Source organism: Natrix helvetica (genome assembly GCF_964273705.1).
Source record: "Natrix helvetica genome assembly, chromosome: 7".
Taxonomy (NCBI): Eukaryota; Metazoa; Chordata; class Lepidosauria; order Squamata; family Natricidae; genus Natrix; species Natrix helvetica.
The window spans coordinates 42,154,975-42,171,205 of record NC_138558.1 but is presented as its reverse complement, the minus strand read 5'-3'; the positions used below and the strand labels follow the sequence as shown (position 1 = coordinate 42,171,205).

The following is a 16,231-nucleotide window of genomic DNA, read 5'->3' as shown; positions in this document are numbered from 1 at the left end:
TCTCACATTTAAAAAGTTTTATATTTCTTGCGATTTTAAAGCAATGGTTCTTTTTTAAAAAATCAATTTTCTACCTTTATGTTACAGATGCAATAAATGTATTTTAACTATCCTTTTCATAGCTTATTATTATTTAAATAGTCTCATTGTGGTGAACCAAATTCTTGGAAAGAAGTTCAGATTTAAGAATGTTAATGTGTTGTTAAATTATATTGTATCAATGGGGAATCAGTGTATTTCTGAAGAATGTTGGATTTATCGTGAGGTTGTTGCCCCAAAAGCTTTTTGTGTTCCCCAGAAACACTCTTAAGTACCAGACAGCAAAGGACAACTTGACGAAATGTGTCAACTATGACCTTTATTGGCATAGGCCAGAGGTCTTCAAACTTGGCAACTTTAAGACTTGTGGACTTCAACTCCCAGGATTCTCCAGCCAGCCATGCTGGCTGGAGAATCCTGGGAGTTGAAGTCCACAAGTCTTAAAGTTGCCAAGATTGGGGACCCCTGGCATGGGCAATGGGATAAAAGAAAAAATCCAGATGATGGCCACAAATATATAAAATCCTGATTCTTTTTACACGCATTGTGGCTCATATAAAAAGGGGTGGAGCTTCAGTCATGCAGCCACTATCTTTCCTTTTTTTTTGACAGTAAAGTCCGGTAGAATCTGTGGATGCTTAGCCTGGACAATATGATTCCATGTATCAAATTTCAACCTATTATTTAAAAATGGCCTTGTAGCCATTTTTATAGACACGAATCTATTGTTGCATTGCTATTGTTCTATTTTCGTTTAAAAATATATATATTTCTTTTGTACTTGTTTCAGATAAATTATGTGAAGAGAGTCAGAGAAGGCTGTAATGCCGGGAAAGGTGGAAGAAAAGAGGACAACCAGCAGCAAGGTGGATGGAGTCAGTTATGGTGGTGATGGGTCCCCCATTCAGAGACCAGGCTAAGGACATCATCATAAAATCTTATCTATGTGGTCTCTAGGAGTCAACACTGATCAATAAATTGCATTTGTATTATTATATTTATATTTGTATTATGCCACAAAAAATTGTATATTTTGTCCTTCCGTCAGAAACTTAAAACCCACCTATTCCAGCTAGCCGGCTTGGCCTAATTCCATCTTTCCCACCTCAGTTTTATTTCTAAATTTTTAGGATTGGTTTTAGGGTCTGTTTTTAATGTTTTTAATTTTTATAAATTCATACAGGGGTTGTTTAATTTGATTTTTAGCTATGTATATGATTGTTTGTATGTTTTTAAATTTATTCCTGTACACCGCCCCGAGTCCCTCCGGGGAGAGGGGGCGGTCTAGAAATTTAATAAATTATTATTAAATTATTATTATTATTATTATTATTATGTTAGCTTGCTTTTATAATATTCCGCTTCTTCTATTTTTAGAAGACATCTTTTGTTTTCTTTGGAACCATAAAAACACAAAGTTGGCCACTTTGGCATGCAGTTTGGTTCACCTAACGATGCCTTATTAGTTAGGCCTATTCTCCTCATTCATTCCACTTGCTAAATTACCCCCTAAAAAGTCTGGCTTCTCCCAACATGCCAGCCTGAAATGCAGGCCAGGTAAAGTTCAAGCAGGAAAAAATTCTGGTTGCATTTCTCCAGGAGAGAAAGACAGAAAAAGGAATATTAGATCCGTCCGCCTGAGACAGCGAGGAATGAGCAACTCGGGAACCAAGATGGCAAATGATGCTGGCGTAAAAAGCAGCTCCTGCGCAGCATTTGCGCTAAAACACGTCAGTCTTTAGGGCCTGGAGGTATGTCGAACCGGGCGGCCGGCGATTCTGACTGATGCCCGAACCTGAAAAGAGCAGCATGGCAGCCGCTGCAGAAGGCGGAGCCCGGCCCTGACCTGCGAGCATCACAACACCCCCCCTTCCCCCAATCCGATCTGAGAGCTGAAGATTTTCCAACTCCTCTTTACATTTTACCCGATTCTCTAACACTCCCGCCTCTGCCCCTCTCTGCCTTCGCCTTCTGCTGCACCGGTATTTGATGGTGCATCGCTCTCTCCTGGTTGTGTAAGGTGCGCGAGGATCCCACGCACCGAGATCTGGTCGCCATGGAGTACATCCGAATGCCCAAGGTTAGTACGGTGCGGAAAAGACGGAGCGTAAGGGATATAGAGGCTCGTCTTGAAGAAGGTGTGGGGTCTGGGGCGTCAGGATCTGGAGGGTGGGGGAGGGAAATGGGATCAATTACCCCTCCCCCTCCCCCAGGATGGGGGTGAATTAATCTTCACCAATGAAACGAAGAATGGTGGGAAGTTGCATGTTTAAAGAATCCATTTTTCCCCCTACTCAGGTGAGACTGCTGCTCAGGAGAAGGGCCTTTTAACTCGGAGGTGCATTCCAATCAGATCATATTCTTCACACGAATTGCGCTTACTCATCCCTTGTCTCTAATAATGCAGCATCAGCATGCAAGCCGGGAAATGATTTCCCCTCCTTTGATCTCACTCTTAATTTAAATTCAGATAGAACGCCCCCTCCCCTTCTCCCCTGCTTTCCAGGGAGAAATGATAGATGAAAATGGGATTACATTATTATGAGATTCCAAAGTGGGACCTGATTTGAGGTCAATAGAATAAAAATGGATCCCTAGAAGAGTATCCCTGAATCTGATGAGCGATACGAATTTATTTTCGTGACATTTGATTAAATTGGGCTGTGTATCGATAAAGTGTTTAAAAGTCTAGGATTTAAAAATCTTGTTTTACAACAGATTGCATATGATAAGTCCTAGTAGAGCACAGGTTTGAATAATGGTTTCTTGTCTTTGGAGTTATGACACTAGGCCTCTGGCTCCTACATATGAAATATGATTTGAACATAGAAGAATATAGTGGTTTTGCATTTAAAGGAATCGTCTTGACATTTTAAATCTCTTTTTGCAGCTTTTACCAAAAAGGCATACTTTTAAACTGATTCTTTTCTATGATTATGTTTCATTTGAATAAATTCAGTAACAAATAGAAGACAATCCCACCCCCCACCCCAGGAAATAGCATAGAAAATATTTTGGCTTAATAAAAATCAAGCATTTCTTAAAATTGGACACTAATTTAGGAACAATTACTGTACTTAGGATCTTTCTGAGACCTAGTGTTTCATATTGTTTTACTGGTTGTAAGCCAATAAAAGGATTCTTTTTAAGATGGGTGGGTATATCAATGTTTTAAGTGAATAAATGAATTGAAAGTACAAAATTTTTAAAGCAAAGCATCCATCTTCCATTGACTACTATCATTTTTGCTATTGTTTCCCTGCTTAGAAGGTAAAAGCCATTGGAACAACAGCAAAATAATAAAACAACTATTGATAAATGTAATCCACTAGCAGTAGGGCTCATACTTGGAAATGATGCAAATGATGCAAATGATCTGTAGATCATGGCCTTTTTTTTTTTTTAGCTACAAAACTTTTTTTAAACAAAATATAGAACCAATGATGAAAAGGAGAAGCTCTAGTGACAGAAAATTGGCTGTATTTGAATTATTTTTGTTGTCCTTAGTCTTTCATGGAACATCAAGTTCCTGCAGAGATTTTGTGACACATAATTTTAAAGACTCAGCACTAAATAACAGCAAAGTGGCACAGGAAATTAACTCACTCATTCCTTCTTGTAGCCCCAGTATGATAAACCCCATGGTAGCTTAACTTTAAATGACAGCAAACTTGAGGAACAAATAACAAATTGTATATAATATCTGCCCTATGGCTGTGCCTGAGATGCCGGCTATAATATGTTTCAAACTGAAGAATACTGTGGCTCTGAGGTTCAGCTGAACTTTTGAGGGCAGGTCCTGACTTGGTCTATCTTCCCAGCACCTCAGTCACTATGAAATCTGGCATGGCATACCGTAGCTATCTCTCCTGCCCTCTTGTCTCTACCCACCTCCTTTCTATCTCTTAACATTCCTTTTCTTCTCCTTAGTTTCCATCAACACTCATTGCCACCAATAGTGTTGCCTTTTATTTTGTTCTGCACATTCCTGATCACTTAGGGTTGGCATATTTATGTTTTGTGTCTATGCCTGGACCTACATATTTTGGAGAAAGCCACCCAAAATGGTTGTTCCATGCAGTTTGGACATTCCCGATGAGCCTGTTTTGAAAATACTTTGTTTGGACCCAACAGGTAGAGAATGTCGCTGTTGACACAGCTATTTAACATGATTTCTACAAAGGAGTCTAAATGTCTCTCTAGTGTGTTGTAGAGTGTAGTAATAATATCGTTAGGAGTTTATTTGTTGTATCTGTTTATTTAATATTTCATCCTGTGTGGTCAAGTTCATTCAGTTCCAAGTTTTCTCCCTAACCCTTCCTATTCCTTACTAGATATTTAGGTCAGTACATATCTTCCTCATCTTAGTTATTTCTAGATGCTGGGAATAATTTAGATTGTAAATGGAATCCTGAATATTTAAAAAGTACCACAATCGGAAGACTTTGGGAAAAGTATATAGAGCACCATAAATATTTACATCTATAGTGGTGAAGAAAATTGGAGTGCCTTTCTCAAACTAAGCCTTTAGGTCAACCAATCTGACCCACTTCATGAAATATGATTTTAGAGCATTTAGAATAGACCAAGTTGCTTTTTAAAAATATTTGTGGGAAAACTGTAATGGGAAGTTCATACAGGTGAAACTCAAAAAATTAGAATATCGTGCAAAAGTTCATTTATTTCAGTAATGCAACTTAAAAGGTGAAACTAATATATGAGATAGACTCATTACATGCAAAGCAAGATAGTTCAAGCCGTGATTTGTCATAATTGTGATGATTATGGTTTACAGCTCATGAAAACCCCAAATCCACAATCTCAGAAAATTAGAATATTGTGAAAAGGTGCAATATTCTAGGCTCAAAGTGTTCCACTCTAATCAGCTAATTAAGCCATAACACCTGCAAAGGGTTCCTGAGCCTTTAAATGGTCTCTCAGTCTGGTTCAGTAGGAATCACAATCATGGGAATGACTGCTGACCTGACAGTTGTGCAGAAAACCATCATTGACACCCTCCATAAGGAGGGAAAGCCTCAAAAGGTAATTGCAAAAGAAGTTGGATGTTCCCAAAGTGCTGTATCAAAGCACATTAATAGAAAGTTATGTGGAAGGGAAAAGTGGGAAAAAAGGTGCATAAGCAGCAGGGATGACCGCAGCCTGGTCAGGAAAAGGCCATTCAAAAGTGTTGGGGACTTTCACAAGGAGTGGACTGAGGCTGGATTCAGTGCATCAAGAGCCACCACATACAGACTGATCCTGGACATGGGCTTCAAATGTCATATCTTCTTGTCAAGCTGCTCCTGAACAACAAACAACGTCAGAAGCGTCTTACCTGGGCCAAAGAAAAACAGACCTGGTCTGTTGCTCAGTGGTCCAAAGTCCTCTTTTCTGATGAGAGCAACTTTTGTATCTCATTTGAAAACCAAGGACCCAGAGTATGGAGGAAGAATGGAGAGGCACACACTGCAAAAAGCTTGGAAGTCCAGTGTGAAGTTTCCACAGCCTGTGTTGATTTGGGGAGCCATGTCATCTGCTGGTGTTGGTCCAGTGTGCTTCATTAAGTCCAGGATCAACGCAGCTGTCTACCAGGAGATTTTGGAGCATTTCATGCTTCCTTGCGCAGATGAGCTTTATGGGGATGCTGACTTCATTTTCCAGCAGGACCTGGCACCTGCCCACACTGCCAAAAGCACCAAAACCTGGTTCAATGACTGTGGGATTACTGTGCTTGATTGGCCAGAAAACTCGCCTGACCTGAACCCCATAGAGAATCTATGGGGCATTGCCAAGAGAAAGATGAGAGACATGAGACCGAACAATGCAGAAGAGCTGAAGGCCACTATTGAAGCATCCTGGTCTTCCATAACACCTCAGCAGTGCCACAGGCTGATAACTTCCATGCCACACCGCATTGAGGCAGTAATTGCTGCAAAAGGGGCCCAAACCATGTACTGAGTACATATGCATGCTTATATTTTTCAGAGGTCCGATACTGTTCTATGTACAATTCTTGTTTTATTGATTGCATGTAATATTCTAATTTTCTGAGATGGTGGATTTGGGGTTTTCATGAGCTGTAAACCACAATCATCACAATTATGACAAATCATGGCTTGAACTATCTTGCTTTGCATGTAATGAGTCTATTTCATATATTAGTTTCACCTTTTAAGTTGCATTACTGAAATAAATGAACTTTTGCACGATATTCTAATTTTTCTAGTTTCACCTGTAGTTGTAATGTTTCTGAAGATCATCTTTCAGGGACAATTTTGGAGAATGAAAGGTGGGCATAAAATGATGCTTCTTTCTCTTGTAGAAAAAAAATCATAGGAAGTCAAAAGTTTTGGCAGCCTCTGACTGCTCATAGTTTACTCCAAAGAGAAAGTAAACAGAGAAGCATCTGCATTTTGTGGCTAATGTTTGTCTGTACATTCTGACCAGCACCATGATACGTGCCTTCTATCTGATTCCCCTCATATGCCCTGGGCTTACAAAATGCCACTTTGTATAGCTGATAGAGAGGAGAAAATTGTTTTATAAGAGACAAAAGAAAGCATTGCCAAACCACTTCTGTATTGTTGTTTAACAAAAACAAAAACAACCCCAACAACCTTACATAAACATATCCATGAACTTACCAATTTATTACGTTTGAAGGGGACTTTATTTATATCTAAGGAAAGTGGTTGGATGAATATTCATCTTGAATTCTGCTTTAGGTGACTGTGAGGCTTCGTTCACTTGAAGACTTGCACACAAAGTTTCTAGGACCTAATTTTTGATAAGAGGGCAGTGAGAGACACTAGCGAAACTACTAACAATAAAGTAAAACAGCTGTTACAAACTGGAAACCTCAAGCCATATAAATGCAGCAGTTCTAAGTTTAAAATCTTGTGATTTTTTTGGTCTTAATTGTACATTGCAATAAGCTGAAAATGAATTGATGACTGGACATTCTTATTTTTAAAAATTGTATTAGAAATTACAATAGGAAAGAATAGAAACTAAGCAAACTACAAAAATGAAAAAGAAAAGACAAAAATAGTGTGAAAAAGAAAAAAGGGACTTCTCCCTTCATTTCAACAAATACACAAATTTATGTAAATTTACTGCCATCTCTTAAGCTACTGTACAACATATGTTCTTTTCACCCCATATCTCTTAGCTAAAAATAAAAATGGAAAATGCTTATTACTCATTCCTTATCAGCAAAAGGCCAATAAGAGTTGTCAGATATAACCACAGGTAGTTCTCAATTTGTGACAATTGAGCCCAAAATTTATGTTGTTAAGCGAGACAGTTGTTAAACGATTTCTCCCCATTTTACAACCTTTCTTGCAGCAGTTATTGCATGAATCACTCAGTTGTTAAGTTAGTAACAAGTTCTTAAATGAGTCCTGCTTTCCCATTGACTTTGGTTATCAGAAGATCATAAAACAGGGGTGTCCAAGCTTGGGAACTTTAAGACTTGTGGACTTCAACTCCCAGAATTCCCCAGCCAGCCATGGACAGCCAGGACACTGCAATCCTAATAAATATGAGTCAGTTGGCAAGTATCGGAATTTTGACCACATGACCGTGGGATGCTACAATGGTTGTAAATGTGGAAATTGTTCATAAATCACTTTTTTCAATTGTATTTTTGAACCGTCACTTAATTAACTGTTGTAAGTTGAGGACTACCCATAATTCTGTGTCTTAACCTTGGTTGAATAAGCCTATGTTGCATTCCTTCCTTATACTTTTAATTCTTAATCCCTTCATAAAGAGCCTTCTTCAAAATCTTAATAAAACTCTTTTGTACATCCAGTAAAATATATATTCACATCTCTTCTGGTATGATAGTTATAGCAGTCCTTGACATATCACCACAAATGAATCCAAAATTTCCTTTGCTAAGTAAGACAGTTGGGATGTGAGTTTTGCCTCATCTTACACCTTTCTTGCCACAGTTGTTAAGTGAATCACTGCAGTTAGCTTAATAGGTTATTAAGTGAATTAAACTTCCGCACTGACTGCTTGTCAGAAGTTCACAAAAGATCACATGATCCTGGGACATTATCATAAATAGGTACAGGTGGTTTCACATTTTGTTACCACCAGTTCACCGTGTGTGCGCCTGCTTGCTTCACAGGAGCACGCACCCCTTCTGCGCATGCACTTGGCTTTCCGTGCATACGCTTTGCTCTCACACGTGCCTTCCACACATGCGCCCAGCCTCAAAAATGTGCCTAAATAGGATGGCATAGAGCTGGGGCAGGCCCACCCGCGATTTCCATTACTGGTTCGTGTCCGAACTGGCTGAATATCACCTCTGGTTGTAAGGGAAAAAAGATCCTAGTGGACAGACATGGTTTTGAAATAAATATTTCAATTCCAAATAATTTATGTGGAGATCAGCCATCAGACAAAATAAGGTTTTCTTCGAATACATCTATATTGTTCAAATGTAGTATAAGATCAGAGTTTTTGTTTTTAAACAAATTATAAGAAATTTGAGTTCCCAGATAGCATTTTTTTTTGCTCTTGTATAAAATGTTTCCAATTCTTATTGCTTTTTATCGAAGCTCTGCTGTAGGTTCCTGAGCCTACAATTTTTTGACTGGGTTTGAACGAGATCATCATTTGTTTCTTAAACTTCCACGTTTTAGGAGACAATATTTAAAGCCCCGAGGTACCTTCAATACGCTGATGTTACCCAGTTTTTACCTCACTAGTTTAAATCAGACAAATGATGCTGTCAAAGTCCTGTCCAGATGCTTGGAGACTTTGAGATTTTGAGTGGGAGAGAACAAGCTTAAAACAGTCCTAGTAAAAGGACATACCTACCTACCTACCTACCTACCTACCTACCTACCTACCTACCTACCTACATACATACATACATACATACATACATATGAAGGATCTTAATTATCTGGATCAAACATAATGTGGGCATAATCTGTGCAATTGTGTCATGACATTTCATCACACTGATGTTATCATGATAGGAAAGTGCCACCCCATCAAAAGAGAGCCCTGGAATAGACAAAGCACCCAAATGGAAAGATAGTGAAATAGTAAGTGGCTTGTTCCCTGGCAGGCTTAATCAGATTACTGTAATTAATTGGTAAAGTATTTTTTAATGAGGAAGAACACAGTTTCATTACTTGAGTGGCATGCTTGTCTGATGAATTTAATTTACAGTGCATTAAACAGCACCTAAATACGGCTTCTTCTCCCTTTTTCTTTCTTTTCTGTCCAATTTTCTTTTCTCACTTCATTGCCATCCAGTTTTGTTCTCTGCTTTCTCTTGGCTTCTGTTTCCCTTCCCAGTGCAGGGATCCCTTCCCCGTCTCTGTCACTTTTTCCTTCCATTGGAAAGAGAGGCAGGGTAGGTGCATTCTTGTCTGTACTTGTGTATTCTCCATGGACTAGGGAACTGTTTATATGGTACTTATAGATAGGGGATCAATGTCATAAATGGGATACCTTGTTTTATCAACAATGACATTTAATAATGATACTGTACATTTTATGTTAACTTTGATTTCTTTTTGGCCCAGTTCTTTCTATTGGAAGGGTGGAAGAATGTGGCTTCTGCAGGTATATTGCCAGATTTTGCACCTGGCCTCACAATAAATTACAACACTCCTTATTCAGCACTAGGCTTATCTTGGCAGAAGATTTGCAGACATATCTAGACAGGAATCTTTACTGCAGGTAGGAATGAAGCCTTGTGATGATATGGCTCACTGCAGTGCAAGGAAGTTGTCTATGTGTATATGTTTGTACAGACGCACAGAGTTGGCCATTTCCTTGATGGGATTGAGAAGCAGATCTTTACATAATGGGTATTTTCTAGACTTAGTGTTGGCCTTGCTTTACCAGTTTCAACTGCAATCATAGATACACATGTTCATGTATGCACAGAACTTCAACTCATGCAAACATTTATCAGAATGAGGAAAGGGAAACATTCAGGGGTTTGGCGACTCTACATAGGGTTTTCCTTGCATCCTATATTTATTTTACTGAAGGGGGGTTGTATCAATTGCTATGGGTTACCTTCCATTCTCAGAAAAACTGCATGTTCTACAAACTAACCCATCTTTTCACTGAAGTCTTTTTTATGGGCCTAAGTACTTTGATCTGACTATAAACTGCCTAAATTTAGATTTAAAATAACAAAGTTCACTTATCCACTGGGAAAAAAGTGAGGTGCACAAAAATAGTTCCCAGTGGATCTGGTTTCTAGAAGAATGTGCCATGAAAGTGGCTTGGCTTTTGGCTGATGTGACCAGCTTTTGACATAGGTCGTTTAAAACCTAGCCAAGATACAGTCATGTAAGATCCAGCCAAGAAATTAGTGACTCATAATTCTTTTTTTTTTCAACGAATGTTTTAAGTTCTGGAATTTTAGTCTTAAATTTCTCTTACCAAACTAAATTCTCAGAGGACATAATGGAAAGTAGCCATGAATCTAAATATAGACCATGAGAATTTGGTTTAGCCATGTCCCAGATCACATGGAAATGCTAATTCTGATTAAGGTAATAAAGGTTGCTATCATTAGTACCTTTAACCATAGGAAAAAAATGTTTAAACTTAATAATTCAACCGTCATTGTGGGCAAGAGATGAGTAGATTTTCACTTCTCAATTGGTCTATTGTTTTTTTATAACAATAGATTTAAATCAGGAGTGGGTTTCGGCAGTCATACTGCCAGTTCTCTCATGGGCGTGCTGTGCGCACATGCACAATACAATAAAAATAGTTCTACGCATGCGCAGAAGCAAAAAAAAAAGATGGCGCTGCCTATGGTGCTGCCTGGAGAATCAGTTCAGAGGCATGGCAGGCCTGGGTTACTGCCGGTTCCAGCGACCCAGGTCGCCAAACCACTATTAGTTCAGCTGAACCAGTCCAAACTGGTAGGAACCCAACACTGATTTGAATGCAATATATTTCTAAGTGTTCTACATATATTCTGGGTTTTTTCCCTCTTTTGTCTAACTCCAATCTTCAGATGTCTCAGATAAGATAGGAAGTTTTGCTAGCAATAGATTTATTGGATTCATAAAGCATATTTATTTTAAAATGCCTGTGAGCAGTGCTATGAGCAATATTTATTATTGTCAGATTGATTCACAGCATTTGCTGAATTAGAATAATAGCTTTTACATAATCAGATGGCAACTCATCACTTTGAAATGTAAACACTGAAGAGGGATGACATGGGTAAAATAATGTTGCATCTTTTAGCACAATATCAAAGTGTTACACAATATAACACATTTTTAAAAGAAAAAAAATATGGCTCTAAAACTCTTTCTAAGAGTTGGTGATTTTGTGCCTTTCTCTGTTTGTAGGTGGAAAATGTGCGCTTCATTGATGGAATGTCTTCCAAAAGAACTGCATTAGGGACTCTGTATCTAACAGCCACTCATGTCATCTTTGTAGAAAATGAGCCAGTCAATCGTAAGGAAACATGGGTATGACAAGTTACTAGTATATCTTGATAAATTCAGTGACCTACACAGGCTGTGACGTACATTCAGAACCATAAAATGTTCTACAAACACAAAGACAATTAGGTCTATTAAAACACTTTGTGGATATTTGGGCACTGTTCACCTCTATCTGTAGTCATAAAAATTCCTAGCCCTCAAGGACCCTCTGGATCCTTGACTCACAGGGTGGAGAGGCCATTTACGCCACCAGTCAGTGCCAGCACCCACACAGTAGCAGCTCATGGTATTCAGAAGTCTATTTTCTGCTTGAACATGTTCTAAATAATCAAAAGAGTTTAAATCATTGAAAGAGCAAGTAGGTATGAAAGAACTTCAGTAATTCTTAAGTCTTCGAAACACAGTAACCAACAGTTCTCAATCATCAGAATTACTGATGCTATCGGTCTTGAGCATTGTCCAGAATGCAATTAGAATTCAAAAATATCTGGAGGGAAAAATATTTTTCTTTCTTTCTATAACAACAAGTAATGAACTATCATAGTCAGAAGAATAGTCTCTTCACCTGGAAACCTCCTATCCCAGGAGCCCCTTGCATCTCATTGAATAGAAAACCTGCCTGCTCTTGAGATTCCAAAAAGGAACCTCATTACTTACTGTATTTTTCAGAGTATAAGACACAGCAGAATATAAGACGCACCAAGATTTTGAAGAGGCAAATTTTTAAAAAAAGTTTTTGCACTCTGTAGACCTCCCCAAAATGACCCGTTTTTCATGAAAATGGGCCTGTTTTTGTAAAAAAAAAAGGGCATGCATTGCATAGCCTTTAGGAGGCTTATAGAGTGCTCCCAGGGGCTGGGTGGGGGGGCAAAATTGAGCAAAACCCGGCCTATTTTCTTTGCTCATTTCTACCCTCCCCAGCCCCCAGGAGCACTCTGGAAGGCTCCTGAAGGCTATGCACAGCCATTTTGGTGAAGAGGGCAAGGTTTCAGGAGGCAAAAATGCTGTATTCAGTGTGTAAGACTCACCCAGATTTTCACCCTCTTTTTTTGAGAGAAAAAAGTGCATCTTATACTCTGAAAAATACGGTAAATTCTTCAAGGGCAGGGCCAGCTCAAAATATTTTGCTTCCAGAGATCACAAAACAAATGGCTTTCTCTCACTTTCCTCACAAAGATTCATAGCAAGTTTTGCTCAGGCAGAAAATAAAGTAGAGAAGATGAGCTGAAAATTAGAGCTGTGAGGTAAATTCCAGTAATTTCACTGGGCCTGGAACAGCGTTCTTCAACTGATGCCCATCATTGAGAATACCATTCCCAAAATTGTTAGCCAGCAAGAACAGAATACTGGAACTCTTGGTTATGGAAGGGAGAAATCTCTCTTTTTTTCTTCCCATTGATTATCTTTTGAATGCTCCTCACGTTTAGATTCCCTGCATATATCAGTTTTGTAATCCAGGGGTCTCCAAACTTGGAAACTTTTAAGACCTGTGGACTTCAACTCCCAGAATTCTCCAGCAAGCTTAAGAATTCTGGGAGTTGAAACCACAAATCTTAAAGTTGCCCAATTTGGGGCCCCCTGCTCTCATCTCTTCCTTGTAGCATTCTACAAGCATTTCACCCTGGAATTTCTAAGTTGGTAGTCTCAAGTGACCACAGTTAGCATTTCAAAACCCTGTGGAGAAACCGAAACCAAAGTTCTGGATTTACAATCTTTTCTCTTTGAAAGTCTCCTTGACTTTTAAACAAAGGCAAAATTCACAACCTCTAGTAATATTTGCACTTCAGGGTGTCAGGCATATGTGAAACACATTCTGTGATTGTTCTAATTAAAAACAGCTATTGAAAGTAAATGGTTATTTTTTAAAAAATACATTCAAACAATTTCTTAAAATGAAACATTAAAACTTAGACCTTTTTGTTAATTCACTTGGAGCTAGTTTTCTCCTCAGCCTGTCGTACCTCGCAAAGTTGTTTTTGTGGGGAAATTCCCATTTATATTGTTTCAAGCTGTTAGGAGACTACAAACTATAAAATATACCAAATGCTTATTTTTGGATCTCAGTTAACAAGTTAATGATAGTTTCTTCACTCTATGAGAACTGGGTTTGTATGCATTCCTTCCAGCAGATTATCTAAGTGATGCTCCATTCTACTAAGTGATCTTTTGCTCCCCTTACTGATTTAAGATTCAGTTGCTTTTGCTCTTTGTGATCTTGTATAGTGCTGAAACTATGTTCAACTTGCTACACTGAGCATTATGTTGTTTAAGGCACATCATACCGTTTTGATTGTATTGATTTATAAAATGGAATATATTTAGCTTCTCTTTAGATTGACTTATTTTTCTTTATCAGATTCTTCACAGCCAGATCTCTTCAATTGAGAAACTTGCTACATCAGCTTCTGGTTGTCCAATGCTGATTCGTTGTAAGAACTTCCAGAACATTCAGTTCATCATGTCTCAAGAAAGAGACTGCCATGATGTTTACATTTCTCTGATACGTCTGGCACGCCCAGGTACACCATGGAAATTCAGGAGGTACCCATGTGTCCATGCTGGCAGTTGGCCTGAGTAAAATTACTTCCTTGTAGGCAAGGGTGACTCCTCTGTTTTGTTTATAAATCTCACTCTTAGGAGGCTGAGTTGTTTGGATTCTATTTCAACAAAAGGTCCCATTGAACTGAATGTATAGTCATGAAAAGGCAGTTCATAAATCTGTTTTCTGTATTTGATATGGTTGGTGGTTATGTTCAGTTGCATTTTCTTTAACTACTCATGCTCATGTTCTTATTCCTTTTGCTAATTCTCTGGTTGTTTTCTTAGTCTTTTCCTTTATGGCTGTTCTTTTCTGCTCTGGTACCAAACAATTCAGAATCTCCATTTATTTTTTAGCTAATTCCATCCAGATTTATCAATCTTTTATGCTTGGAATTTTATTTTTTCTTTGTCATTTTATTGATCTCTGATATGGGACAAGAATGTTTTATGGAAATGTCCTTTCATTGTAGAAACCGTGTCTCCTATAATTTCCTGGGTGATTTTACATGGATGATATATTTGTGGGCTGTAATCAATATGGCATCCATTTCTGTGCCATCACTTGCCCCTTCATTGCCTCCAAGTATTTATAATTGTCTAAAGGTTCAATACATGTTATGTTAGAATGTGAAAAATAATTTCAACTACATTAAAATGGCTGTTTCCAGCATTGATTACACTAGATAATGTAAGCGTGAATCAAATCCCATCTAATATAGAAAAATTTAAAAAACACAGACAGGAAAATAATGTTTCTGCTTTGTTCATCTGCTTTGTCTAACTGGTATAAATTAAATTATCAAATGATCTCAAGGAGAATACTGTATTGGCTGTCTCCCAAATATTATCTTAAAAGTGTTCAGACAAAGAAAATGTAAAACTGACCTGAAATCCACTCTGTAATTGTTGTTTGGCATTTCTGCAATGATAACTTTCTAAAGAAGTTGGTTTATCCCCTGGATTTCAAAAAATGAACAGTTGGAACAATTAAGCAAATAAATCAAGCAAATAAATGTTTGTGTTTGCCATTTTGCATTAATAGTAACAACAGTAATTCTAGTGAAGAAATAACAGCTGACTTGTTCTCTTGTTTTTAGTGAAATACGAAGAACTGTACTGTTTTTCTTTCAATCCGAAATTAAACAAAGAAGAACGAGAGCAAGGCTGGAATCTGACAAACTTAATGGAAGAATACAATCGTATGGGAATTCCAAATAATTACTGGCAGATTAGTGACGTCAATAGAGATTATCGTGTGAGTTGCTGCTCATGAAAACAAATGATTTGAGGTCAAAATATTGTGATTCAAAATACTAGTGTGTGAAAGACTTCTGTTTCCATCACCTTCCAAATAACTCAGTGGCTCATTATGAAATATTTGAACCAGTAAATATTAAGATGTGTACCTTTGTAGTCTTCTGTATAATATTTACTTCTTTGTTTATTTCAGATTTATAAAATTGGTGTTTCCCTGCCATCTTACCTGAGAAATTGTGATTTTAAACACAATCAGCTTCTGAAGTTAGCTTCAGAAACTGCCATGCATTAATAAATACAATTTCCAGGCACATAAATCATGGATAATTGGTAACTGTTAAATAAACTTCTGGAAAGGAATGTAAAGGAAGACACTTGTAGTATTTTATGTATTCCTGAATTGATAAAGTAGAGTTCCCAACTTGGTATCTTCTAGAAGTATCATAATAGAGCTGGAAGGGACCTTGGAATTCTTCTAGTCCAGTCAGGGGTGGGATTCTACCAATTTAACAACCAGTTCGCTGAGCGTGCCCTTCGATCTCTCACCTATGCAGAGTAGGTCTCCCAATTGATATCAGAGTAATTAAAGTCTCCCATTACTACTCTGGCATTTTTCCTACATACATTTGTTCATTGATTAGCAAAGAGTTCATTTATTTCTTCTGCTTGGTTGGTTGGCCTGTAGTATATGCCTATAGCAATGTCATTGTTTTTCCTTTTATATTATTATTATTATTATTATTATTATTATTATTATTATTATTATTATTATTATTATTATTATTATTATTATTTATTCACATTTCTAAACCGCCCCCTCTCCCAAAAAGGGACTCGGGGCGGTGTACAGTCCACAATAAATCACAGATAAAATACAAATATAAATAGGGTTATAAATATATGTATGTATGTGTGTGGAGGAGGTTAAAATTAAGAGT

General features: G+C 37.8%; 1 protein-coding gene across 1 annotated transcript in view; it reads left to right on the top strand.

Annotated features, from left to right (window-relative positions):
• The first annotated feature begins 1,975 nt into the window (after positions 1-1,975).
• MTMR7 (myotubularin related protein 7) overlaps positions 1,976-16,231 on the top strand; it is a 38,216-nt gene continuing 23,960 nt past the window's right edge. The window contains exons 1-4 of the mRNA XM_081959374.1: positions 1,976-2,119; positions 11,397-11,519; positions 13,852-14,014; positions 15,134-15,291. Of these exons, the coding sequence (XP_081815500.1) occupies positions 2,096-2,119; positions 11,397-11,519; positions 13,852-14,014; positions 15,134-15,291 (468 nt within the window). The 5' untranslated portion in view covers positions 1,976-2,095. The remainder of the gene's footprint in view (positions 2,120-11,396; positions 11,520-13,851; positions 14,015-15,133; positions 15,292-16,231) is intronic.